Source organism: Carassius auratus, chromosome 9 (assembly GCF_003368295.1).
Source record: "Carassius auratus strain Wakin chromosome 9, ASM336829v1, whole genome shotgun sequence".
Classification (NCBI taxonomy): Eukaryota; Metazoa; Chordata; class Actinopteri; order Cypriniformes; family Cyprinidae; genus Carassius; species Carassius auratus.
This window is the reverse complement of record NC_039251.1, coordinates 15,790,451-15,817,957: the sequence shown is the minus strand read 5'-3', so window position 1 is coordinate 15,817,957 and position 27,507 is coordinate 15,790,451. Positions and strand designations below refer to the sequence as shown.

The following is a 27,507-nucleotide window of genomic DNA, read 5'->3' as shown; positions in this document are numbered from 1 at the left end:
TGGCACAGCGATTAGAAGACTTACAATTGTCAGACAGGTTGCTCACGTGACATCTACGTCATCAAGCTCAGTTTGAGTCTGCGCAGTACGCCCGACCCCCAGGAAGTGCGTGCTTCTTATTGACTTCACTTGTCTCCGTTGAATCCAATGGGGTCGCTGTGTCCATTTCTTTTACTGTCTATGATTAGACCGAACGCCAACCTCGCGCTCTCTCTCGTGAAGCCAATAAGGAAGTGACTAAACCTGTAATTCATCGACCGGCCGCTTGAGGCAGGCTGCAAAAGGGAGTCAGTCCAAAAGACTCCCAATGTTAAAATGCCCAACTTTACAGCAGAAAAAAAAACATGTTTTTACAGGCTGGTGCAAAAAATGATTTTGGTCTATATTGCTAATTTTGCCCTTCATGACAACTGTGAGGGGAGGTGAATTTTTTTATAACTCATCCGTTTAAATTATATTAAGCCTTAAAGTTATGCATAATTAACGGCGTGGCCACTTGAGTGACAGGTGGATTGCCGCTGCTGTCAATGCTGTCGCGCTAGGTGTGCGTAGCTTCAGCAACCAACTCCCGTCTTTTGCCCATTTGTGATTGTCTTGGAGAGTCGCGCGGTGACGCGCTGCTGCCAAGATGGCGATGGCCCGTTCTGCACACTTTAGGCTTCAAAAACACTCTTCAGAAGTCTACGGGTGACGTCACGGACACTACGTCCATGTTTTTATATACAGTCTATTGATTAGACCCAGAGTATATTGATGCACAGTAGCTATACAAGAAAACAGAGACCAATTTTGATTACTGGACTTGATGTGAACACTTTGTGTTGACTGAAAAAAAGTGACAAGAACTCATGTCTCATATCAGTCTCACAACTATTTGTCATTTATTAAATTAATTTTTCCACTTCAACAGGTCAAATATAAGAAGGACTATGAGAAGACAAAAGCAACGTCCGATTACAACGTTCTCCCTGCTACAGAGAACCCCCTTCTCAGACAGCTGAGATATGCAGGCACCATCTTGAGTGATGTATGTTAATCCAGATCTTAATCATTAAAGTGTTTTTTCTGCTATGACAGGAAATGATTAGTGTCTAAGAGCTTTTTACTAAAGTTGTGCATGATAAATTTAGCCTTAGGCAGCTGAAATACATTATTTAAGGAAATACAAATACTGACAACATTGACAAAACCAAAGGTGTTACAGTTGTGTTCTTGTCTAAAATCTTAAGCAGAGCTTGGTGTCAATGATGTGGATTATAGCTTTATTACTCAGTTAGTGTAACTACTGTATGTAGCTCATTTAAATTGACCTGATAATTGGATGTAATTCTATCTGTGTGGCCACTGTTTGGGACATACATTAAACCAAAATGATCCTAAAATGAGTATTATAAAGCATTTCCTCTCATCATTTTCTCATGATGTTACTTTAGAGAATTTAAACAACCCTGTCTTGAAATACATCATTCATCTCAACTTGTTGACTTATTGCTGACGTGCCTTTGTTTTGCCTTTTCTAGAAAGTATATAAAGCTAATTATGAGAAGTCCCGGGGATTCAGCATCAATTACTGCGACACTCCCAAATTCAAGATGGACAGTGTATTGAAGAAGTTCAATGATGTAAGAGATGAAATAAAAATTTGCTACAAACATTTGATATTTCTGCATATCTGAAGTTTATATTGGTCTCTTTCCTCAGATCCGATATAAAGAAAAGTATGAAAATGAGGTGAAGGGTCATTATGTTGGTAGCTATGAAGATGTGTTTACAGTTCACTGCCAGAAGATGGAAGAACTGAAGAATAATGTAAGTTACATTGGCTCTCCAGGGCAAGATTTGAGGAACCCATGACCTAATGTATACATGTGTATATTACCATATTCTTACTTAAAAAAATATTTGTGTATTTACACTTGCTTTCTCTGTCTTTTAAAAGCAAATCTACAAAGCTGATTATGAGGATACGAAGACAAGGTGTTTCTTCCCTCAAACGGTTACACCTGAATATGAGGCCAGTAAGAAGCTTCAGCAATGTCAAGATGTAAGAACACACACAAACACACACACACACACACATATATATATTTTAATGGGGTGGGTAGAGAACCTGACATTAGGTGATTTGTGTGTGTGTGTTTCTTTTTGCAGAAAGTTTATCGTCAACATCCAGACAAGGTGAAGTTCACACAGGTGACAGACTCACCTGTTCAAGTGCAAGCTGCCATCAACGCCAAACAGCTGAGTGATGTACGTAAACAGCTTTAATTATTATGACTAAATACAACCAAAGAAACCAAGTTTACCAGGTGGTTCACGGACATTGTCAAATGTTGCACTAGAAAAATCCAAGCATTCATTAGAATGCAGTTGTCATCCCAGTCCTGCTGACAATAGAGTAAATCCCTGGACATATTATTAAAGCTGTTGTGTGTGCTTTTTCAAGTGGTAAGTCACAAACAATCAAAGCCTAATAAACAACTAAAGCCAATCCTTTTGAGACTGAGGAACCGTCTAGTGGTGTTCATCAAGCTTGTCCTGCTTCACTGAACACCACAATCATGCAGCACTAGGAAAAAACTGGGACATTTTCTAGGGCAGTGTGACTTTATGTAATGTATACATAATTTGATATGAACTTGATATGCAAGATATATTTTTACTAGCCATCATAGTAATATGTTTGATGTAGAATATATTATCATTGACACTTTTTCTCGTTTTTACAGCTCAACTACAAGGAAAAATACGAGAAGGAGAAGTTTAAGTGTTACCTTCCTGCGGATTACCCTTTCTTCATTCAGTCTAGAGTTAATGCGTATAACCTTAGTGATGTAAGTTCATTCCATCTTCATTCATAGCAGTGAATTTGACTGAAACCTGATCATAATGCATTACTTTCTCTATTTCATGTTCACAGACCTGTTACAAGTATGAATGGGAAAAAGCAAAAGCGAAGAAATTTGAGGTGAAAGGGGATGCAATATCTATCCTTGCAGCCCGTGCTCACACTAACATCGCCAGCGATGTAAGTAAATGGGATATTTGAGTCATTTGAATGACAGTGTGTAACAAAACAATAAAAAATATTTCAGGTAATTGTGACACTGATATGGTCTTTAATTTTAGGTGAAATACAAGAAGGAATATGAGAAGAACAGAGGGCAGATGATCGGGGCCCTCAGCATCAAAGATGACCCTAAGATGATGCATTCAGTGCATGTTGCTAAGATCCAAAGCGAGGTACGTTTCAGCTAGTGCATTACTAATAGCTTGTATACCCAAACCTGAAGTTTTGTATGTACTGACAGTCCATTTTTTGATCTTCCGAAATATTCCTGAACAGCGCGAGTACAAGAAAGACTATGAGAAGATGAAGACCAAGTACCATACTACACTGGACATGATGCTTGTGACACTTGCTAAGAAATCTCAGGCCATTGCCAGCATGACTGGCTATAAGAACATCCCAAACCGTTACCTCCTCCCTTATGACAGCATACCACTGGACCATGCAAAGAAGGCCAATGCTCTTCAGAGTGATGTAAGGATCCCTGCTGCTCTAGACACATTGGAATGAGCACAGATTCACAAGATCAGTGTTGACAAAGTGCAGTTGTCATTCCTGTACTGACATATTTCCTATTTAAACTTGAAGTCGGGTTAGAAATCCTCATTGAAAAAGATTTTATTTTTTTTAAATAGCCGTTAGCATAACATCACAGCAGTGAACCATGCAAACCAGTCTTACTTTTCATTTAGATTTATGCATTTAGCTGTCTTTTCCCTTGGTTGACTGCCTGATGTTCTTTTATATCGTAATACATAAATAAATTCTAATCAAAAGTGGGTTGTATCATTAATATTTTTATTTATTTTATTTAGAATGCAGGATTAGTCATCAGTATTTTGGTCCTGAAAGAAAAAAAAATTTAGGAGTACCCCAGAATATAGATGATTTCTTTATTCAAAAAGACATGGAATAAAGCCAGAAATACCAATTTAATTTGATAAGGTCTTTATTTACACTACTTTAATGTGCAGCCTATTTACATTTTAAACTAAGTAAGTATTTTTCATGTTTATGAACATGACCAGGGCCATATAGCAAAAGGTGATCAATCATACCTTAAATTTTTTGTGTTACTGATTTTTCTGTCATTTGTAATCACAGAATGAATACAAGTCCGACTTCAATAACTACGTCAAAGGAACGCCTTGGGTGCCTTACGGCTCTATAGAAGCTGAGAAATCCAAGAAAGCAGGGGAGATCTTAAGTGAGGTATGCCACTTCCTGTTTTTACCCATTTAAAGAATTGATTTCTATTTTCATCAACAACGTAACTTTAAAATGTCTTTCTCTTACTTAGAGAAAATACAGGCAGCATCCAGACACCGTACCTTTTACTTCTATAGATGACCACCCCCTCCAGCTGCAGGCTAAAGTCAACCAGATGATAAGAAGTGATGTAAGCAAAAACAGTTAACATGGTTAAATGTTGCTCTGAATAAATGCTAAACCAGCACGTTTGTGTGATCTGTGAATATTTTCCCCACTATAGCTGCACTATAAGAAAGGTCTGGATAAAATCCTTCAGAAAAACTCCCTGCCTCCTGATGTCCCAGAGTTCCTTCAGGCCAGGTGTAATGCCTACAACATAAGCGATGTACGTGAAAATGCCCTTATGTTTCATGGTATTTGGCATTAATTTTTGCAAAGTTGGTGACTCTGAATATCTATTGCATCTCTGTTTTTCAGAAATGCTATAAGCTTGAATGGCTGAAGACCATTGCAAAGGGCTACGATTTGAAGCCTGACGCCATCTCTGTAAAAGCTGCAAAGGCAGCAAGACATGCTGCTAGTGATGTAAGAGATCCTTTCATAAGTCCATAAATGAGACAGAAGGATAGAAAACTGCAGTGTGGAACAGAATAATATTAATAAACTGTTGATTTACCATACCTTTCAGGTTCAGTATAAGAAGAAGTATATGAAGGAAAGAGGCCATCATGTTGGCTTCCGTAGCCTCCAGGACGACCCCTTGCTGGTGCACTACATGGAAGTGGCTAAGATTCAGAGTGATAAACTCTACAAGAAGGATTACCACAAGTCTAAGCTGAAGTACCATACCCCTGTGGACATGTTGAGTGTTGCGCAGGCCAAACATGCCTCAAAGGTTCAGACATATGCAGGATACAAGCAGCATTTCAATCATTACACCCTACTGCCTGATGCCATGAACCTGGCGTTAGCTCGCTCCATGAACGTCAGCTCCAGTGATGTAAGAAACATTTAATCATCTTAAACTCTTTATGCGACTCTCAAATCTAGATGTACACATTCTGAAGTATCATACTTTGTTCTTAACAATGATTATACAGACCATATACAATACAATTCAAATATGTGGGGTTATTAAGTTAGAAAATTAAAAGAAAGAAAGAAAGAAAATACTTTTATTTAGCAAGGATACATTATGTTGATCAAAAAATGACAATAAAGACATTTTGTTTTTACATAAATTATCACACTTTCCACAAGCTTATTACCTGTATTATGATTTCTGATAGCTAGAAGTTATATAAATAATATAGTATAAACGATGTGTTAAAGTTTGTATTTGTGTAAATATGTTAACTAATATGCCCTGTTTAATTCAATTAGGTCCAGTATAAACAGGACTATGATAACTACGTAAAGGGGACAGGCTGGATCCCCATCGGTTCTCTGGATGTGGAAAGGGCAAAGACTGCTGCTGCAGCTCTCAATGAGAAGAAGTACAGGCAGCACCCAGACACTATCAAGTTCACCAGCGTTCTGGAAACCCCAGTCATGGAACAAGCCAAACTGAATGCACAGCAGCTAAGCGATGTGAGGGACCATCGCATGCTGTTGTTTGGTGTCCATGATGAATGTCCATAATGAAGGTTAAATATATTTCATTTATGTTTACTTTCTGAATCATGTCAATTGTGTTTTCCAGAGGCTGTACAAAGCCAGTGGTGAGAAGTTCATGCACACTTACCATCTCCCTGCTGATGCACCAGAGCTTCTGCAAGCCAAATACAACGCTGTCAATATCAGCAATGTAAGAATGCTGCATATATTATACTGTATATGACAATGAGATGGTTAACAGTATCAAGTTCAACTGGAAGCTTGTGTTTTCTTTTGCCTTTGTAGAAATACTATACCTACGCACACAAGAAGGATCTTCTGAAAGGGCATCACATGAAGCATGATGCCATTCCTATTGTTGCTGCGAAATCCTCTAGGGATATTGCAAGTGATGTAAGCAAGCTTACATTTAATTTATTTCCAATTTAATTGTTGGAGTGCATTGTTGACTTATATGCAACTGTGCTGTGTTTTTTTTATAGTACAAGTATAAGCTTGCTTATCAGAAGGCAAGAGGTCACCATGTTGGCTTCCGTAGCCTCCAGGACGACCCCTTGCTGGTGCACTACATGGAAGTGGCTAAGATGCAAAGCGAAAAGAACTACAAAAAGGATTATCACAAGTCTAAGCTGAAGTACCATACCCCTGTGGACATGTTGAGTGTTGTGCAGGCCAAACATGCCTCAAAGGTTCAGACAAATGCAGGATACAAGCAGCATTTCCATCATTACACCCTGCTGCCTGATGCCATGAACGTGGAACTGACTCGCAACATGATGGAGATCCAGAGTGATGTGAGCAAAACTAAATAAGGCTATGACTATACTTAAACCTAGGATGATTGCTGTTTTGACAAAATGATTAACAGATCCCATTTTATCCATAGAATTTGTACAAATCAGATTTCAACAACGTCTTCAGAGGAGCAGGCTGGGTTCCCATCGGTTCTATAGATGTTCAGAAGGTCAAGGCTGCCAATAAAGCCCTTGATGAGAGGTCCTACAGAATTCACCCTGGTACGCTCAAATTTACCAGTCTGACAGATCAGATGAACATGGTTTTGGCCATGAACAACACAAAACTACAAAATAAAGTAAGTATAATTCAATAATTGATTGTGAATGATTGTGAACCATAATCAATCAATCAATCAATCACCTTTATTTATATAGTGCTTTAAACAAAATACATTTCGTCAAAGCACTGAACAACATTCATTTGGAAAACAGTGTCTCAATAATGCAAAATGATAGTTAAGGCAGTTCATCATTGAATTCAGTGATGTCGTCTCTGTTCAGTTAAATAGTGTCTGTGCATTTATTTGCAATCAAGTCAATGATATCGCTGTAGATGAAGTGACCCCAACTAAGCATAATGATGATCTAAAACTGATTTATGGGTCTTGTTTGCTTTTCATTTCATTTTAGGCTGCCTATAAAGCCTCTGGAGAGAAATTTATGCACACGTACAATCTACCAGCTGATGCCCCAGAGTTCCTGCAGGCCAAATATAATGCCCAGACAGTGAGTGAGGTGAGTACAAAAGAATATCCAATCTAAATTAAATAAATGAGAAACACGTTGCAATATGATCCTGTGTTAATATTGGTTCATTTATTAGCTCAGGTTAGCTATTGCATTAACAGTCCTCAGCGTATTCACTATTCGCTATAAACTTATCAGGCAATTGCATTTTATTTATAAAACTGTATTTATTATTGTTAATATTATTATTACCAATGAAACACTAAAATAATGTATATGTTAAAAACCTCTTATTTTATAGTCACGCTACAAGGCACAGTGGCTTGTGGACATTGCTAAAGGCTATGACATGAAAGCTGATGCTATTTCCATTGTTGCTGCTAAACAAGGAAGACACATTGCCAGCAACGTAAGTGTAAAATGTATCTTGCATTAAAATGCTAAAGGTCCTGTTCAGCAGTATCAAAAAATAAAAATAAAAATAAAAATTGCATTTTCTCAATGAATGTAATGGGCTGATTAGAATCCACTGTTTTTTTTACCACAGTACCAATACAAAAAAGCATATGAGAAAGCAAAAGGCCACCATGTTGGCTTCCGTAGCCTCCAGGATGACCCCTTGCTGGTGCACTACATGGAGGTGGCTAAGATGCAAAGCGAAAAGAACTACAAAAAGGATTACCACAAGATCAAGCTGAAGTACCATACACCTGTGGACATGTTGAGTGTTGTGCAAGCCAAAAATGCCTCAAAGGTTCAGACAAATGCAGGATACAAGCAGCATTTCAATAATTACACCCTGCTGCCTGATGCCATGAACCTGGCGTTAGCTCGCTCCATGAACATCAGCTCCAGTGACGTAAGTCCATCCTCTTTTAGATCTTCACATCCCATTTGGAGGGGGTACCATGGGTTTAACAAAGGTATTAAACGTTATCTTTGTTGTCTCCCAGGTTGAGTACAAGAGTGAGTACAACGACACCATTAAGGGTATGGGTTGGGTGCCCATTGGTTCACTGGCTGTAGAGACTGCAAAGGTTGGAGGAAGGATCCTGAGTGAACACAGCTACCGCACTCACCCCTCCAACTACAAGTTCCACAAACTTATGGATTCTATGGACCTCGCATTGGCTAGTGCCAATAATAAGATCATGGACAAGGCAAGTATGGATTGAGGGTGTTTTCATTGGTGTGACTGGTTTAAAATTAAATGTCAATATATGAAAATTGAAATGCTTTTGGTTGCAGAAATCCTATCATGCTGCCTGGGAAAATGACAAGCTCAAGATTCATGTGATGCCTGACAGTCCTGATATTGTCCTGGCCAAGGCCAATGCATTGAACATGAGCCAGGTAAGACTAATTATTGCATTCATTCAAAAGATCCTAATTAACAATCAAAGCAAAAAAAAAAAAAAAAAAAGTCCAGTGTGCTATATTCCATTGCCTTTTCTGTGTATTTCCAGAAACTCTACAAAGCTGGCCTTGAGGAAATGAATAAGAAAGGCTATGACCTCAAACCAGATGCTATCTCAATTGTGGCTGCCAAAGCAGGCAGGAATATTGCTAGCAATGTAAATATCCTATTATCCTATCCATTTTCTTCTTAGTACCTTCTAATATATGTTTGCAAAATCATTAATCTTTTCTGATAAATCCATGTTTCTGCCATAACAGTACAAGTATAAACTGGCATATGAGAAAGCGAAAGGCCACCATGTTGGCTTCCGTAGCCTCCAGGACGACCCCTTGCTGGTGCACTACATGGAAGTGGCTAAGATACAGAGCGAGAGGAACTACAAGAAGGATTATCACAAGTCTAAGCTGAAGTACCATACCCCTGTGGACATGTTGAGTGTTGTACAAGCCAAAACTGCCTCAAAGGTTCAGACAAATGCAGGATACAAGCAACATTTTCATCATTACACCCTGCTGCCTGATGCCATGAACCTGGCGTTAGCTCGCTCCATGAACGTCAGCTCCAGTGATGTAAGTCCATCCTCTTTTAGATCAACACATCCTATATGGAAGGGGTAGCTCATAACCTGTTGGAGTGAAGTATTAAAGTAGGATTTAACAGTATAATTTTTGTCTCCTAGGTTGAGTACAAGAGTGAGTACAACGACACCATTAAGGGTATGGGTTGGGTGCCCATTGGTTCACTGGCTGTAGAGACTGCAAAGGTTGGAGGAAGGATCCTGAGTGAACACAGCTACCGCACTCACCCCTCCAACTACAAGTTCCACAAACTTATGGATTCTATGGACCTCGCATTGGCTAGTGCCAATAATAAGATCATGGACAAGGTAGATTACACTTTTTAATAAACCATAATAGTAATGATCCAAAATTTCTGAGATGTACTGTATGTGCATCTGTAATTGATGACATTTTTAATGGATAATTTGGCTAGCCTGATCAATAAATAATATTTTGAATATGTTTTTTATTTTAGCAAGCATACACAAACGCTTGGAACAAGGACAAGATAAATATCCATATTATGCCTGACAGTCCAGAAATCGTTCTTGCAAAGGCTAATGCAATCAACATCAGTGAGGTAGGTGTATTTATGTATTTGCAGAATATTAAGTTTTTTTACAAGAATATTTTAACAAGTAGTACATATTGAGTAACATAGATTGTAGACAAAATATTCACAGCTTTTTATCCACCAGTGAGCATGGTTCTCAGAGCAGAATCAGAACTTGTTGCATGTGTCTGAACAGTAGAGATTCTGAATCATTCAGTCTGTTTGAATTTACCAGTTGAGTGAATTTATCAGTGATTTATTTAATAAAACAAAAAACTCAAATATTTTGTCACCTACCAATGAAGCAGTGTAGCTTTTGTAAAGAGTCACTAAAAATCCCCTTAAAAGCATTAATACCATGTATAACTTGTGCTGTTTTGAATACAGAAAGCCTACAAAGCAGGACTGGAAGCCCTGAAGAAGAAAGGTCATGACCTCAAGGCAGATGCTGTATCAGTGGTTGCAGCTAGGGCCTCCACAAACATTGCTAGTGATGTGAGTTACTCAAATAGATTATCAAATGTTTCTGTCACTAGTGCCATCCAAACATTACCATTTCTGACTTCTACAAATTCTCATTACAGTACAAATACAAAAAGGAGTACAACAAAGCAAGAGGACATCATGTTGGCTTCCGTAGTCTCCAGGACGACCCCTTGCTGGTTCACTACATGGAGGTCGCTAGGATCCAGAGTGATAAACTCTACAAGAAGGATTATCACAAGTCCAAGCTGAAGTACCATGCCCCTGTGGACATGTTGAGTGTTGTTCATGCTAAGCAGGCTACGGCTGCTCAAACTTTTGCTGGATATCGGCATATCATTACACATTATAAAGTTCTTCCTGATGCCATGAACCTAGAGCTGGCCCGTAACATGCAGGCGATCGCAAGTGATGTGAGTCCAGATTGTGACGTTGTATTTTAAATGTTTTGATTTTTATAAAATTCTATTATTTTTCAGTTAGATTATTAATGTATATTGATAATCTCCAATTTTGCAGAATGTCTACAAATCTGAATATAACAGTTACATCAGAGGAATTGGATGGGTTCCCATTGGATCTCTGGATGTGGAGAAAGCGAAGACTGCTAGCCGGATAGGCAGCGAGAAACTGTACCGCACACATGCCAGTAACTTCAAGTTCACTAAAGGCATGGATTCCATGGATCTGGTCCTAGCCTCGGCCAACAATGAAATTAAAAACAAGGTGAAAGTTAAAACCATTTTTTTACTTGACCGTGAGCTTTGCTTTTTATTATCTTGATTATTAGATTTGGTCAAATGACTTTCTTTTTAGAGACACATAATTAATAGTTTCATTAGACTAAATGTTTCAGAATAATAAAAAATGGACCCATTCATTCTTCCTTCAGCAAAAGTATACTGCAGCCTGGGAACAGGACAAAACCAAGATTCACATTATGCCTGATTCAATGGAAGTGGCTCTTGCTCGACAAAATAAACTTAACTACAGTGAGGTTAGTGATGCTGCCAGATTCCTGCAAACAGTGATTGTCATTAAGTCACAGCATTTAAATCATCTTTTCATATTCTTCTTTAGAAACTATACAAACTTGCCAATGAACTGTCAAAGAAAAAGGGTTACGATCTACGTGCTGACGCCATCCCAATTCAAGCTGCAAAAGCATCATGTGCCATTGCTAGTAATGTAAGTTTTTTTTCTTATTGGACCCAGTTTTTAATTACTGTGTACTTATCAAAATGTAATGGATATTTTAATGGACTTTAAACAGTACAAGTACAAGGCTGGTTATCGTAAGCAAGTCGGACATCACATTGGAGCCCTAAGCATCCAGGATGATCCTCTGCTCATGCTGGCCTTGAACTCAGCTAGGATTGCTAGTGATGCTCTCTACAAGAAAGACTTCAACAAGTCCAAGACCAAGTTCCACCTTCCAGTGGACATGATAGCTTTTGAGTTGGCCAAGAAGAACCAGATCCAGGTCAATGATGCCAACTACAGAACCTACCTGCACAACTGGACCTGCCTGCCTGACTCCAATGACGTCGTCCAGGCCAAACAAGTCTATGAACCTCCAGAGTGACGTAAGTCTGATTTCACTGCAGCTTTGTAAATATATACATAAGGTTGATTACCCATCCTTATCAAGCTTGCAAGCACTCTTTCCATACATGTCTGTTCTCAGGCGGTGTATAAGGCCGATCTGAAGTGGCTTCAAGGAATGGGATGGGTTCCCATTGGTTCGATTGATGTTGAGAAAGTGAAAAAGGCTGGAGAAATCCTAAGTGAAAAGAAGTATCGTCAGCACCCAAGCAACTTTAAGTTTACTTGTTCAACTGAAGACATGCCACTGGTATTGGCCAAAGCCAATAATGAAATAATGAACAAGGTATATTTACATTTGATATCTAGACCAATATGAAACTATCTAAAATATTATTTGTGACATCAGTTTTGATGCTTAATTCTCTCTTCATTCTGACAGTCAAAATATGCTGAAGCCTGGAACAATGATAAAACTAAAGTTCATATCATGCCAGATGCAATGGATGTGGTTCTTGCAAAGCAAAACAAAGTCATCTATAGTGAGGTCAGTATTTCAAATTTAGATTTGAGTATTCAGTTGTATTTAAGAGTATTCTTTTTTTACTTTTAAGCAAATATTCTCGATATTAACCCTGTGTCACACTGTTTATAGATTAAGAGTTATGAGCATTTGTTTGAATTGAGATTCTGCTGTTGCCAAGGTTTGTTCAAATTTTTTTTTCTGATTTACTCTGCAGAAACAATATAAACTTGCCAATGAACTGGCCAAGAAGAAGGGTTATGATTTGCGCAATGATGCCATATCTATAATTGCAGCCAAGGCCTCCAGGGACATTGCTAGTGACGTAAGCACAACAAACTGAATAAGCAGTTTATGTCTCATTGAGGATATTCTGTCATTTGCTAAACTGAGAATATTATATTTTTTGTAGTATAAGTACAAGACTGGTTATCGTAAGCAAGTCGGTCATCACATTGGAGCACTGAGCATCCAAGATGATCCTCTGCTCATGTTGGCCTTGAACTCAGCTAAGATTGCTAGTGATGCTCTCTACAAGAAAGACTTCAACAAGTCCAAAACCAAGTTTCACCTCCCAGTGGACCTGCTGTCTCTTGAGCTGGCCAAGAAGTGCCAGATCCAAGTCAATGATGCCAACTACAGAACTCACCTGCACAACTGGACCTGCCTGCCTGACTCCAATGATGTTGTCCAGGCCAAACAAGTCTATGACCTCCAGAGTGATGTACGTGTTATCAAGCTTCTGGAGAGCATTATTAATCGATCAATTTCTGTATCTTAATTGAATTGACTTTCTGTTATTTTATAGCTAGTATATTATAAAAAAGATGAATTGCTTGGGTCTCTGTTGTCTTCTTGATGTTGAAAAAGCAAGATACTGATGAATAAACTATGGAGTCGCTAACAGGCATTATTTCCATATATGTGTATGCTTTTAGGCTGTTTACAAGGCTGATCTGAAATGGCTTCAAGGTCTCGGATGGGTCCCCATTGGTTCAGTGGATGTTGAGAAAGTGAAAAAGGCTGGAGAAATCCTAAGTGAAAAGAAGTACCGTCAGCACCCAAGCAACTTTAAATACACCATGTCAACTCAAGACATGCCAATAGCCTTGGCTAAAGCCAATAACGATGTCATGAACAAGGTAACTTCTGAACTGATAAAACATATGCATAGTTTTCTAATTACATTTTATTACATCTATTTAAAAAATTTTTTTAATGTCATAATTTTACTTGACAGCAACTATATGTTGATGCATGGAACAAAGACAAGACAAAGATCCATATTATGCCTGATGCTATGGACATTCTACTCGCAAAACAAAACAAGGCCAACTACAGTGTGGTAAGTATGACACAACATTGGCCTCTTAGTGGTGCATAATAGATGTTCTTGGTTAATAATTAATACATTATTTTCTTTCTTTTATGTTTTAAATAAAATAACTGCTCTTTTTTCTTTAAAGAAATTATACAAGCTTGCAAATGAGGAAGCTAAAAAGAAGGGATATGACATGCGAAATGATGCCATCCCGATCAAAGCAGCCAAGGCCTCCAGGGACATTGCTAGTGATGTGAGTATTTTGAGTTATTGCATAAAAAAATGTAACAAAATATACCATTGAACTAACTTATGTCTTAAACTGTTCTTTCTTTTAAACAGTACAAGTACAAGGCTGGTTATCGTAAGCAAGTCGGTCATCACATTGGAGCTCTGAGCGTCCAAGATGATCCTCTGCTCATGCTAGCCTTGAACTCAGCTAAGATTGCTAGTGATGCTCTCTACAAGAAGGACTTTAACAAGTCCAAGACCAAGTTCCACCTCCCAGTGGACCTGCTGTCTCTCGAGTTGGCCAAGAAGTGCCAGATCCAAGTCAATGATGCCAACTACAGAACTCACCTGCACAACTGGACCTGCCTGCCTGACTCCAATGACGTTGTCCAGGCCAGACAAGTCTATGACCTCCAGAGTGATGTAAGTATGCTACATGTAGACATGCTTTATTCAATATTTGAGAAGTAAGATCTCCATGTTTCAAATACCCAGTTTATAGAGACATATCGGTTCACTACTTAATGCTAATTTTTATGATATTTTTGTTCTCAGGCTGTGTACAGAGCTGATTTAAAATGGCTTCAAGGTCTCGGATGGGTTCCCATTGGTTCGGTTGATGTTGAAAAAGTGAAAAAGGCTGGAGAAATCCTAAGTGAAAGGAAGTATCGCCAGCACCCAAGCAACTTCAAGTTCACTTGCACAACTGAAGACATGCCACTGGCCTTGGCCAAAGCCAATGCAAACATCATGAACAAGGTAGCCTGCTTTGATCAATAGCATCATTTTCTTCTCTTTCCCAATGTAATTTGTAAAGATAATTAGCATATATACGTTTATTTTTATTTTTCCTTACATTATAGAAAAGCTATGTTGATGCTTGGGAAAAGGATAAAACCAAGGTCCACGTCATGCCAGATACAATGGAGATTGTGCTAGCTAAACAGAACAAAGCTAACTACAGTGTGGTGGGTCATTCATTTAAAGTCTCAATTTGAACATGGAAAGTTATATTTGTTTTTCCCTCACATTTGTTTTTCTACTTAATCTTACTCCAGAAACAATACAAGCTTGCCAATGAGGAGGCCAAGAAGAAAGGCTATGACATGCGTGGTGATGCCATTTCTATTAAAGCAGCTAAAGCCTCTCGGGATATTATCAGTGATGTGAGTGCTCTCTTCTTTTGTTTTTCATTCATAGTCTTATAGTTCATGGTCCAGAATGTGACAAAATGCTTATTTTGAATTTTATCCATCCATACTTTTCTTTAATCCTTCAACTGTAGTACAAGTACAAGACTGGTTATCGTAAGCAAGTCGGTCATCACATTGGAGCCCTGAGCGTCCAGGATGATCCTCTGATCATGCTGGCCTTGAACTCAGCTAAGATTGCTAGTGATGCTCTCTACAAGAAAGACTTCAACAAGTCCAAGACCAAGTTCCACCTCCCAGTGGACCTGCTGACTATTGAGTTGGCCAAGAAGTGCCAGATCCAGGTCAATGATGCCAACTACAGAACCTACCTGCACAACTGGACCTGCCTGCCCGACTCCAATGATGTCGTCCAGGCCAAACAAGTCTATGACCTCCAGAGTGACGTAAGTCTGATGAAAGTCTTTTTGACTTTTATTGTTTCTTTTTATAGTTATTTAGAATTTTTCATTATTCTTTGCATGACCATTTAGGCGGTGTACAAGGCTGATCTGAAATGGCTTCAAGGAATCGGATGGGTTCCCATTGGTTCAGTGGATGTTGAGAAAGTGAAAAAGGCTGGAGAAATCCTGAGTGAAAGGAAGTACCGCCAACACCCAAGCAACTTCAAGTTCACACTTACAACTGAAGACATGCCAATAGTTTTATCTAAAAATAATGCTTCTAATATTAACAAGGTAAATCTGCTCAGTAGGTTTTTCAACACAAGAACTGTCACAAATAGCTTAAAGGTTTGAACATTTGACATCTAATTTTATTCAACTATTATAGAAACTTTACACTGAAGCCTGGGACAAGGATAAAACCAAAATCCATGTTATGCCTGACTGCATGGAAGTTCTGTTGGCAAAGCAGAACAATATAAACTACAGTGAGGTATGTATATGTCTGAAAATGTTTCTTTTTTTCCCACTAAAAACTCTTTAAATCTGTAGTAACAACACTCTTTGTGAAATATTTTCTATTTTTAGAAAAGATATAAACTTGCCAACGAAGAATCTAAGAAGAAGGGCTATGATTTGCGTGGTGATGCTATTGCTATCAAAGCAGCTAAGGCTTCCAGGGATATCATCAGTGATGTGAGTACTTATTAGAACATAGTTTGTGTCATACATACTTTACTGTGCACAATTACCTTCTGAAAATCTTTACATTTTTTAGTACAAGTACAAGGCTGGTTATCGTAAGCAAGTCGGTCATCACATTGGAGCCCTGAGCGTCCAGGATGATCCTCTGCTCATGTTGGCCTTGAACTCAGCTAAGATTGCTAGTGATGCTCTCTACAAGAAAGACTTCAACAAGTCCAAGACCAAGTTCCACCTCCCAGTGGACCTGCTGTCTCTTGAGCTGGCCAAGAAGTGCCAGATCCAAGTCAATGATGCCAACTACAGAACCTACCTGCACAACTGGACCTGCCTGCCTGACTCCAATGATGTCGTCCAGGCCAGAAAAGTGTATGATCTGCGTAGCGATGTAAGTTTGTAAAAATAAAATGTCATTTAAATATTTGTACTGATTCAGAATTTTTAATTGTATATGAACTGTATAGTTCTGAAAAGTTAAATTTCTTCTCCACCTCAGGCTGTGTACAAGGCAGACATGGAGTTTATGACCGGTGTAGGATGGGTCCCAATTGGCTCGATTGATGTCCTGAAAGCAAAGAAAGCAGCTGAGATCCTTAGTGATCGACTCTACCGGCAGAAACCAGACACATTTAAATATACACAAGACATGCAGTCCATGCCTTTGGTGCTTGCTAAGACAAATGCCCAAATTATGGATCAGGTTAGTAGGATAAAAAAAAGTTACATGACGAGAGTCCAATTTATAGTAACTGTCAACAAAATTCTCTGTAGAAAAATTTTGTGACAAGTTTAAATATATATTACTTTGTATAAATTATTATTTTCATGTTCATTTTGATTCATTGCAGGATGTTTTACCAGTATTGAAATTGTCACTAAAACCTTTTTTTTTTTAGCGTCAATACCATGCAGCATGGGAGAGCGACAAGGTCAAAATCCATATCCCTGCTGATACCCCAGAGATTGTGCTCTCAAGTGCTAATGCAATGAACAATAGTAGGGTAAGTATCACTTCTGAATGATTGTTCTTTCTTCGTTATATATTTGTTTAATTGATAAACTAAAATCTCAAATTCATGCATTCTGTTTGATTTCCAAGATTATTCCTATTTAATATTTAACTTAAAAATTATAATAATAAAAATGTTGTTTTCAGAAACTGTACAGACAAGCAGTTGAAGAAATCTTCAGGAAAGGCTATGACCTCAAATCTGACGCTGTTGCCATCAAAGCTGCTAAAGCATCCAGAGACATTATTAGTGATGTGAGTATACACCACCTTAACATTTGCTTATAATACAAGCTCACTAGTGCATTTTATATTTGATTGCATAAATAGAAATAGGAGCCATCTTTAACACTAAAGCATAATGTGCCATTGTTAGTAATGTAACTTTTCCTTCCTTACTGGACCCAGCATGTGATTACTGTTTACTGATCAGAATGTAATGAATGTTTAAATTGATTTTTCACAGTACAAGTACAAGACTGGTTATCGTAAGCAAGTCGGTCATCACATTGGGGCCCTCAGTGTCCATGATGATCCCTTGATCATGCTGGCCTTGAACTCAGCTAAGATTGCTAGTGATGCTCTCTACAAGAAAGACTTCAACAAGTCCAAGACCAAGTTCCACCTCCCTGTGGACCTGCTGTCTCTTGAGCTGGCCAAGAAGTGCCAGATCCAGGTCAATGATGCCAACTACAGAACCTACCTGCACAACTGGACCTGCCTGCCTGACTCCAATGACGTCGTCCAGGCCAGGAAGGTCTACGATCTTCAGAGTGATGTGAGTTTCTGTGGATTTCAAATTTTTAGCCATAAGAAATAGACCTACCCTATACTACTACCAGCATTGTTTTACCGTTTCTCATGTATTTTCTGCCATCAGGCTGTGTATAAGGCTGATATGGAATGGATCAGAGGTACAGGATGGGTACCCATAGGCTCAGTTGATGTAGAGAAGGCTAAAAAGGCTGCTGAGATTCTGAATGAAAGGAAGTACCGACAGCATCCAAGCAACTTCAAGTATACAAGCAAGACAGATGCCGTACCTTTTGCTCTTGCCCAAGCTAATGCCAAGATCATGGACAAGGTATTATTTTCCTAGAAAATGTTACTAATCTTTGTAAAAGGTAAAAATAAATTGCTGTTTGAAATCACTGTTTTCATACGGACTGAGATTTTGTAGACCAGAGGTGAATGTGTCTAACTTTTTGTCTTCATTGCTATTGCATTGCAGAGTGCATATGTTGATGCCTGGAATAAGGAGAAGATTCATATCCACGTCATGCCAGACACACCTGAGATTGTTCTTGGCAAACAAAACAGACTCAACACAAGCATCGTAAGTACAGCTTTATAGTGACCAACAAATCAGAAATAAACGCACACTATTTTAGTTTTCAATCCTGTTAAATCGGTATGTGTTGCTTTTCAGAAATATTACCGTCAAGACTATGAGGACAGCCTTAGTAAGGGCTACTTCCTCCCTAAGGATGCTGTCGCAGTGAAATCTGCCAAGGCCTCCAGAGACATCATTAGTGACGTAAGCCTCAGTGTGGATCTTATCTAATAAATTAAGCACACACTGTTAAGCGATAATGCTCAAATTTCTTTTATGTAATAAAACCTTACAGTACAAGTACAAAGCTGGATACAGGAAGCAGCAAGGGCACCACATTGGAGCCCTCAGCATCCATGATGATCCCTTGATCATGCTGGCCTTGAACTCAGGCAAGATTGCTAGTGATCTTCTCTACAAGAAAGACTTCAACAAATCCAAGACTAAGTTCAACCTCCCAGCGGACCTGCTGTCTCTTGAGCTGGCCAAGAAGTGCCAGATCCAGGTCAATGATGCCAACTACAGAACCTACCTTCACAACTGGACCTGCCTGCCTGACTCCAATGATGTTGTCCAAGCCAGGAAGGTCTACGATCTTCAGAGTGATGTATGTATACTGTATGCCTTGTTTGACACACTGTGCTGTTTACAAAGGCTTTTTAATGTAACTACATAAATACCTTTTTTTTGCAAATTTTCAAACTAGGCTGTGTACAGAGCTGATCTTGAATGGATCCGTGGATGTGGCTGGATGCCGCAAGGATCCATTGACGTCATCAAAGCCAAGAATGCTCAGGCTATCCTTAATGAGAATCTGTACCGCCAGCATCCCAGCACAGTCAAGTTCACCAGTGCTGTGGACCTGCCTGTTATTGTCCTAGCCAAGCAAAATGCTGACATCCTCAGCGATGTAAGATTATTGCCTTTCTTTATCGTTGGTACTCAAATGTTGTTTAAATTTACCTTGCGAGGTTGAAGACAGTTGCTCTAACAAGCATAGAAACTAATAGTACAAACATCGGGTGAAACTATTTTTATTTTAATTGCAGTGAATTCCTAGTCAAAATTTCTGTTTTTGAAAGAAACATAATTATTATTACTGTTATTATAATAATTATAATTATATTTACAGTTAATTAGAAATGTAAAAAATTGTGCAAAATGAATGTTATAGCTGTCTTTATTTTTGCAACAATGTGTTCCTAATCTTATTTTTTTTTTTTTTTTTGAATTATAGAAAAAATACAGAGAAGCATGGGACAAAGATAAGACATCTGTCCACATCATGCCAAATACACCTGCCATCGAGTTGTCCAGAGCCAATGCCATTGCTATCAGCAATGTAAGAAAAGTTACATTGCTGAGTATTACTAAAATCATTTCTGTTTTGTGAGCTTGTTATGACATTAAATTGTTATGTTTTAAATTTCCATCTTTTTTTTGTCCTGTTGCAGAAAATGTACACCAAAGACTGGGATGTTACAAAGGCGAAGGCATACCAAATCAAAGAGGATGCTGTGTCCGTGATCAAGGCTAAGGCATCCAGAGATATAGCCAGTGACGTAAGCTATTACAAAGTCATGTTTTATCTGTCTGTTTTCTGAATCTCTTTTATATTGTGAAAGATCTTACATTTGGGCTTTTTAATCCCCTTTCTGCTATTTAAGAGTAATGCTTACAACCCATTTGATCATCTTTTAAATGCAGTACAAGTACAAGGCTGGTTATCGTAAGCAAGTCGGTCATCACATTGGGGCTCTCAGTGTCCATGATGATCCCTTGATCATGCTGGCCTTGAACTCAGCTAAGATTGCTAGTGATGCTCTCTACAAGAAGGACTTCAACAAGTCCAAGACCAAGTTTAACCTCCCAGCGGACCTGCTGTCTCTTGAGCTGGCCAAGAAGTGCCAGATCCAAGTCAATGATGCCAACTACAGAACCTACCTGCACAACTGGACCTGCCTGCCTGACTCCAATGATGTCGTCCAGGCCAGGAAGGTCTATGATCTGCGTAGTGATGTAAGTTGAGGTTTGATTTTTTTTTTTTTTTTTTTTTTTTTTTTTTTTTACAAAATAGAGTGCAAGACATTGTTTCATTTGATAATTTGTGATGTTTAGGCTGTGTACAAGGCTGACTTGGAGTGGATCAGGGGATGTGGATGGATTCCCCATGAGTCTGTTGAAGTTATCAAAGTGAGGAATGCCCAAAAGGTTCTGGCTGATGTAAGTCATTTGGCACTGTATATTTTAATTGCTTCTACCAGTAGAGGTACTTAATAAATTATTTCTACCAATTATACAGATATGTAATGATTTTACATTTTGTTCTGATTCACAGAGAGGCTACCGTGTGAAACTGGATGAGCAGAAATATACAACACCAATTGAAAGAATTGACTTTGTGCGCTCTAAAAATGCTGCTGATGTGCTCAATGAGGTAAGCAAGAAGACATATATTACACAATCATCCAGTCATACAAAACTGTAATTACATGAAAAGAGATTATCAGACATTATTATAAGGTTATTTTTAAGCAGTTTCCATACATGTTAAAATTATAAAATACAATTTTGGTTTACAAGCTATTATTTAATTTCCTTAGTAATAGTGAATGTAAAGTAGTAGGATTTCAAGGCACACTTAAAACATGTGATTAAATGCAACCTTAAACCAAGGCATTTGTTACCTAATCTAGCTTTTAACAAACCTGAAGTTGTAAGTTGCTTTGGATCAGGGACGGATCTAGAAGAATATTGATGGGGTGGCGAGAAGGGGGCAGGAATTTTTGAGGGGTGGCAACATATGGCAGACGTATATATACTGAATTTAGTCACAGTTATCACAGTTTGATGATAAATATATGTGCACACTACAAAAGGGCACAGGCTATAATTTACAAACTTAATCTCATGCAATCAATGTCTTGCATTTGAAACAGTTTATATAAGGAATAAGTGACCATACTCCATAAGCACCCCCACACTCACTAATGCATACAGTATGCATCGACATGTAATTAAGAGCATTATAAAAGGTTCAGCTTTATCAATATGTCGATTTATTATAAGAAACACAAGATTTTAACAGCCAACGACATTTACAGATTGGGAGACTCAACTGATTTTCTACAGTTTAGTGTTAACCACAATCTAACTCAACCAGTCAAGAGCTACATTTAGCTTTAGATGTTATATGAATATGGTCCCTGAAGCATATTCCATTTCCGCGATTCAAATCCTGTCGCTTTTCAAACACAAACGGGGAGAATTTATGAAAGAAAGTGTGAAAGTTAGTTCTGACACAAAACGTTGTTACGCATCCTCGCGCTTTTTAAAAGTGGGTAACGTATCACGTAGTAGACTAGACCACGTTAGTTATTTATCATCTCAAAGTCTGTGCTTTCATTAAAGCTTCATTTATAGATAGATAGATAGATAGATAGATAGATAGATAGATAGATAGATAGATAGATAGATAGATAGATAGATAGATAGATAGATAGATAGATAGATAGATAGATAGATAGATAGATAGATAGATAGATAGATAGATAGATAGATAATACATTTTTACCCAACTTTTCCTCCTGAGTCTCAGGCCGGTGACACACTGGCTGCGTGTTGTGAGCGTGGCGGTTCTGCTACGTGGCGGCTGCTTCGCGTTTTCTGTGTCTTTACACACCAGAATCGTGCTTGACTGCTACTGTAGGTGACATATAGAGGGAGGCCGCCGACAGACCAGGATCTTGTCTTCATGACAACAATATCTATACTTCATGTTGAGCTTAAATATAAAGCCTACTGATAAAGGACACCGTCAACAGTATTGCCGGCAAAATAGACTATGTTTGACAGGTGCAATATTTGAAAATCGAAAATTATTAATTATTTTTTACAGTTCGGGAGTTCGTAGCGGGTCGCGAATCAGTTGAGTCAGTTTGGGGATCGAGAATCATTTGAATCAGTTTGGGAGTTCGGAGCGGGATCGCGAATCATTTGACTCAGTTATGGGGATCGCGAATCATTTGAGTCAGTTTGGGAGTTCGGAGCGGGATAGCGAATCATTTGAGTCAGTTTGGGGATCGCGAATCATTTGAATCAGTTCGGGAGTTCGGAGCGGGATCACGAATCACAAAAGATTCGCGCTCGTACATTTTCAAATTGGCCATAACCTTTAATTCGTTGCTGCCAACTGGGGTGGCAAGGCTTTCTTTTAGGGTGGCATTTGCCACCCTATGCCATCCCGGTAGATCCGCCCCTGCTTTGGATAAAAGCACAGTCTACCCTGTCTAATCATTTCTACATATGATAATATATAAATATTTTAGTTTTAATTAGTAGTATGCGTCATTACAGTAATTCAAAGTGCATTGCATATACAAAAATAAAATCATTTTAAAAGTATTAAAAAACAAAACAAAAAAAGAAAGAAATTAAATGAAATAAAAGTTTATTTTAAAAGTAGAAGTATAAATGTTTACAAGCACTTCCTGTGTCTGTTGGCTTCTTTAAGAAGAATCGCTTTTTGTATCCCCCAATTGTAAGTCGCTTTGGATAAAAGCATCTGCAAAATGACTAAATGTAAATGTGAGTATAATAAGCCTTGTGCTTCTCAAAGTTACTATTACCATTGCTATTGCTCTTACTATTACTATTAAACAACATACCTATTACAGAATATTTAGTTGACAAAATCATGTTCTCTCCATTGAAATGTTGTCACCCCTACGACAAAAGTTTCATGTGTGGTTTTCATATATGACTGTTCTCTAAATATCCCTTTCATTTTTTCTTCTCAGGCTAAGTACCGTGAAGCCTGGCACCAGGACAAGATTAAATACACACTGACAGACTCTCCAGTTTTGGCTACAGCCAGGGAAGTTTCCAAAATGTACCACCCGGTAATGCTATTTTCTTTTTGAGAAATAAATGTTTTCTGTAATGATTGTTTAAAGGTGTGTACTAACAGAAAGGCCATTTTAAACACCAATTGTAGCACTTCTACACTAAAAACTGGAACAAGACCAAGGCCACATCATACTTCATGCCCGGAGATGCAGTTCCAATTAAACAATGCATCCAGACCAGTAAAGTACAGAGTGATGTAAGTTAATATATAAAACTATACCCATTTAACTTTAAATATATACTGTATATATATTTTAAAATATAAATTATCCTCTTTTTTGCAGTACAAGTACAAGGCTGGTTACCGTAAACAAGTTGGTCATCACATTGGAGCCTTGAGCGTCCAGGATGATCCTTTGCTCATGCTGGCCTTGAACTCAGCTAGGATTGCTAGTGATGCTCTCTACAAGAAAGACTTCAACAAGTCCAAGACCAAGTTCAACCTTCCAGTGGACATGCTGGCATTTGAACATGCAAAGAAGTGCCAAATCCAAGTCAATGATGATAACTACAGAACTCGCCTGCACCAGTGGACATGCTTGCCTGATCAGAATGATGTCATTCAGGCCCGTAAAACATATGACTTAGCCAGTGACGTAAGTATTGGTTAAAGAGGTGTTTAAATCAAAACTCTTCCTGTTTATTCAAAAATGAGAATGAACAAAAGTTTTGTTTGTTTTATAAGACAGCTGATTTTAATGCTTTGAATTTAATATAATACTCTTCCTCCAGAACATCTACAAAGCAGATCTGGAATGGTTACGTGGTTGTGGATGGGTGGCTGCTGATTCTGTGGATCATGTCAAAGTCCGAAAAGCCCAGGAAATTATGAATGAGGTGAATTTGACTGTTTTTTCCCCACAAATTCTCACTTATAATACAAATCTCTATTGTCTTACAATGATGCCTGTTTCTTTTCCCCATGCAGAGACTCTACAAGAAGGATGCCAAGGAAAACTTTGCCAAATTTACCCACGTTGTGGATCGCCCTGAGGTTCTTCTTGCAAAGGTTAACGCCTTTAACCTCAGTGATGTAAGTGTGTCACAGATTTGGGCATTTTCGTAGGGCAAAACTGGTGTGAAGAGGTTAACTTATCTATTACCTCAATACTTCTGTTGTTAATCAGCTGAAGTACAAAGAATCATTTAACCTGGAGAAGGGCCACTACATCGGATCGGAGGATACACCACAGCTGGCTCACTCTAGAGATTTCGCAAAGATGATCAGTGAGGTAACAATGCCCATTCCAGACTTTTTTGTTTGTATTTGTGTTTTATTTAAGGGATACATTCCACTTAGAATGTTTTTTTGCTGTTGTTATTCTAGAAATTGTACAAAGCCAACTGGGATAAGAGCAAAGCCACTAGCTACCAGCTGAATCATGAATATATACCAGTACAACAAGCCAAGAGGACCAGAGACATTGTCAGTAATGTAAGTATCAAAAATGATACCCATTTTTTTTCTTTTTCTTTTTTTGTTGCTTCAAACACTGTTAAAAACTGTTTTTTTAAGTGATGTCAACAATTGTTTCATGTGTTAAAATACTGCAGTGTAAGTACCTTGATGCTCATGAGAAAGCCAAAGGACACTACATGGCTTCAACAATGGTTGACTTCCCTGAGGTGGCTCGCTCTGGCCAAATGGAGAAAATGAAGAATCTGGTGAGTTGTTTTTATTATTACTATGCCTTAGTTCTAAGGTTGCTGTTCGTTTATATTTTAATTCATCATTAACCAGACTTTTTGGATCTGTCCTACAGAGAGACTACCACAAAGCATACAATGAAACCAAAACTAAGCTCCACATTCCTGCTGATATGATCAGCCACGTGGTTGCCAAGAAATGCCAGGAAATCCTGAGCGATGTTCTATACCGTACACGCCTGCACCAGTGGACATGCCACCCTGATCAGAGCGATTCCATCCGTGCACGCAAGGCCAATGAGATCTTGAGTGATGTAGGTTATGATTACAGTGATATTTAAACTGGGTTGGGTTTGTTGGATGGCTTCGTTTGACTAATATCTTCCTGGCAGGTGTTCTACAAAGAGGACCTGAACTGGATGAAGGGCGTTGGCTGTTACGCCTGGGATACTCCTGAGATTGTGCGTGCCAAGAAGTCATACGAGCTTCAGAGTGATGTGAGTAACGTTTTTGCGACTCATCTAGCCATTGACGATGAAGAGACATTATGTTTCCACCCGTTTGAAGGTTTAATGTTTGTTTCCACACAGATTAAATATAAGGCAGAAGGCAAGAAGGAATGGAACAACTACTCCATTGTGACAGACACACCTGTATATGTGACTGCTGTTCTGGGCCACACTTGGGCAAGCGAGGTTAGAACTCCCATAATCTCCCATGAATTGCTCACTGGAATACTTAAGTATTATTAAGAGCACAGTACTTTTGAGTTCACTTGGTAATATGCTGCGTATGTTGTGTTTTATCCACAGTTGACCTACAGAGAGGCGTATCATAAGGAGAAACACATTTACACCACTGTTCTGGACACCTGTGACTACGCAAGATGCTTTAACCTGAAGGAGATCTACAGCACTGTAAGCCTGCATGAAAACCTCTAAAATGCTGAGTTACTTGTTTAATTTGTTGTCCCAGTTTCTGAAATCTCTTTGTGTACATATAGAAAGCCTATTCTGCAGCTTGGGACAAGATCAAGGCCAAGAGCTACAGCATCCCTCACGATTCCCATGCCTTAGTCCATGCCAAACAACAGAAGGTTGTCCTGAGCAATGTGAGTCTCTTCTCCAGTCTCTTCTCTAATTCTTGCTTCCATTGAATCTGATTGTCCTAACCATACTGGACATTACACCTTCGTTGGTTCCTTTAGGTTAAATACAAGGCAGATTATGAGAAGTTCAAGACCCTGTACAGCCTGCCTAAGTGTCTTGAGGATGACCCTGCTACTGCAAGATGTATCAAAGCTGGAAAACTGGTTCTGGATGTGAGTAAAGCATCAGCTGAGGTCCGGTTTTGTGACTTGCTAAAGGTCAAAATAATTGAAATTTCTTTATCTTTTTCCATTAGCGCTTGTACAAAGACAAATATGAGAAGACTAAGGCAAAAATCCACGTGCCTCACGACATGCTCGACATCATATCCGCACGCAATACTCAGAAGACTGTCAGCGGAGTCAACTACCGTAAATATCTGCACCAGTGGATCTGCCTGCCTGACATGCAGGTGTACGTGCAAGCCCGCAAGGTCAACGAGCAACTGAGCGACGTGAGTTATACCTGCACCTCCAAACACGCTTCAAATTGTTGTGTACTGTCATTTGCAAATGCCAAGCAAGTTAGGTTACACTGTTTTAAGTCAGATTGCTCACTGGTTTTAGGTCTCTTGGTAGCTGTAGCCTTCACGTTGCATCTCATTTCAGATCTTCTACAAAGATGACCTCAACTGGTTGAAGGGTATTGGCTGCTATGCTTGGGACACTCCTGAGATTCTTCGTTGTAAGCAATCTATGAAGCTGCAGAGCGAAGTAAGCCTCATTTCATTTTCTGTCAGTTTACTCCTCCTTCTCCATCCTCTCTCATGTTGTCGTCTTTTCCTGTGTGCTGTTCTCTTTCAGAATCTTTACAGAGCTAAGGGAATCGAGCATTTCAAGAACTACACTGTGGTCACGGATACCCCCGTCTATGAAACCTGCAAGCTGAGCGCTAAGAACTTGAGCGAGGTATCTCATGAAAAACGGCTTATATTAAAGGGCTTTTACTGCAATTTGTTTGAAGCAGAACCTTCTAATTAATAAAGTTTCTATCAACAGCTTAACTACCGTCATGACTACGTCACAAACGTCATGGGTAAAAACACCGCTCCTGCTGTGACCGTCGACACTGAAAGGGCCCGTCAAGCTAACTACATCCAGAGCGACGTATGATGCCTCTTACCAATACATAAGAGTGTATACTGATC

General features: G+C 38.8%; 1 protein-coding gene across 1 annotated transcript in view; it reads left to right on the top strand.

Moving 5' to 3' along the window:
• Positions 1-27,507, top strand: part of LOC113108497 (nebulin-like) — a 57,532-nt gene that overhangs the window by 8,290 nt on the left and 21,735 nt on the right. Inside the window, 83 exon segments of the mRNA XM_026271672.1 lie at positions 911-1,027; positions 1,521-1,622; positions 1,702-1,809; positions 1,940-2,044; positions 2,152-2,250; positions 2,730-2,834; positions 2,921-3,028; positions 3,130-3,243; positions 3,347-3,544; positions 4,175-4,282; positions 4,371-4,469; positions 4,563-4,667; positions 4,760-4,867; positions 4,971-5,282; positions 5,666-5,872; positions 5,985-6,089; positions 6,185-6,292; positions 6,382-6,693; positions 6,786-6,992; positions 7,327-7,431; positions 7,685-7,792; positions 7,931-8,242; positions 8,337-8,543; positions 8,632-8,736; positions 8,850-8,957; positions 9,061-9,372; positions 9,483-9,689; positions 9,839-9,943; positions 10,304-10,411; positions 10,501-10,812; positions 10,919-11,125; positions 11,292-11,396; positions 11,480-11,587; positions 11,673-11,972; positions 11,974-11,985; positions 12,087-12,290; positions 12,387-12,491; positions 12,685-12,792; positions 12,880-13,191; positions 13,406-13,609; positions 13,708-13,812; positions 13,934-14,041; positions 14,131-14,442; positions 14,575-14,778; positions 14,883-14,987; positions 15,078-15,185; positions 15,305-15,616; positions 15,704-15,907; positions 16,002-16,106; positions 16,202-16,309; positions 16,392-16,703; positions 16,812-17,015; positions 17,212-17,316; positions 17,472-17,579; positions 17,791-18,102; positions 18,205-18,408; positions 18,556-18,660; positions 18,754-18,861; positions 18,953-19,264; positions 19,364-19,567; positions 19,895-19,999; positions 20,112-20,219; positions 20,365-20,676; positions 20,776-20,880; positions 20,996-21,094; positions 23,457-23,558; positions 23,654-23,761; positions 23,850-24,161; positions 24,298-24,402; positions 24,494-24,598; positions 24,693-24,797; positions 24,893-25,000; positions 25,120-25,230; positions 25,329-25,526; positions 25,605-25,709; positions 25,803-25,907; positions 26,025-26,129; positions 26,216-26,323; positions 26,420-26,533; positions 26,617-26,814; positions 26,969-27,073; positions 27,164-27,268; positions 27,359-27,466. Of these exon segments, the coding sequence (XP_026127457.1) occupies positions 911-1,027; positions 1,521-1,622; positions 1,702-1,809; positions 1,940-2,044; positions 2,152-2,250; positions 2,730-2,834; positions 2,921-3,028; positions 3,130-3,243; positions 3,347-3,544; positions 4,175-4,282; positions 4,371-4,469; positions 4,563-4,667; positions 4,760-4,867; positions 4,971-5,282; positions 5,666-5,872; positions 5,985-6,089; positions 6,185-6,292; positions 6,382-6,693; positions 6,786-6,992; positions 7,327-7,431; positions 7,685-7,792; positions 7,931-8,242; positions 8,337-8,543; positions 8,632-8,736; positions 8,850-8,957; positions 9,061-9,372; positions 9,483-9,689; positions 9,839-9,943; positions 10,304-10,411; positions 10,501-10,812; positions 10,919-11,125; positions 11,292-11,396; positions 11,480-11,587; positions 11,673-11,972; positions 11,974-11,985; positions 12,087-12,290; positions 12,387-12,491; positions 12,685-12,792; positions 12,880-13,191; positions 13,406-13,609; positions 13,708-13,812; positions 13,934-14,041; positions 14,131-14,442; positions 14,575-14,778; positions 14,883-14,987; positions 15,078-15,185; positions 15,305-15,616; positions 15,704-15,907; positions 16,002-16,106; positions 16,202-16,309; positions 16,392-16,703; positions 16,812-17,015; positions 17,212-17,316; positions 17,472-17,579; positions 17,791-18,102; positions 18,205-18,408; positions 18,556-18,660; positions 18,754-18,861; positions 18,953-19,264; positions 19,364-19,567; positions 19,895-19,999; positions 20,112-20,219; positions 20,365-20,676; positions 20,776-20,880; positions 20,996-21,094; positions 23,457-23,558; positions 23,654-23,761; positions 23,850-24,161; positions 24,298-24,402; positions 24,494-24,598; positions 24,693-24,797; positions 24,893-25,000; positions 25,120-25,230; positions 25,329-25,526; positions 25,605-25,709; positions 25,803-25,907; positions 26,025-26,129; positions 26,216-26,323; positions 26,420-26,533; positions 26,617-26,814; positions 26,969-27,073; positions 27,164-27,268; positions 27,359-27,466 (13,062 nt within the window).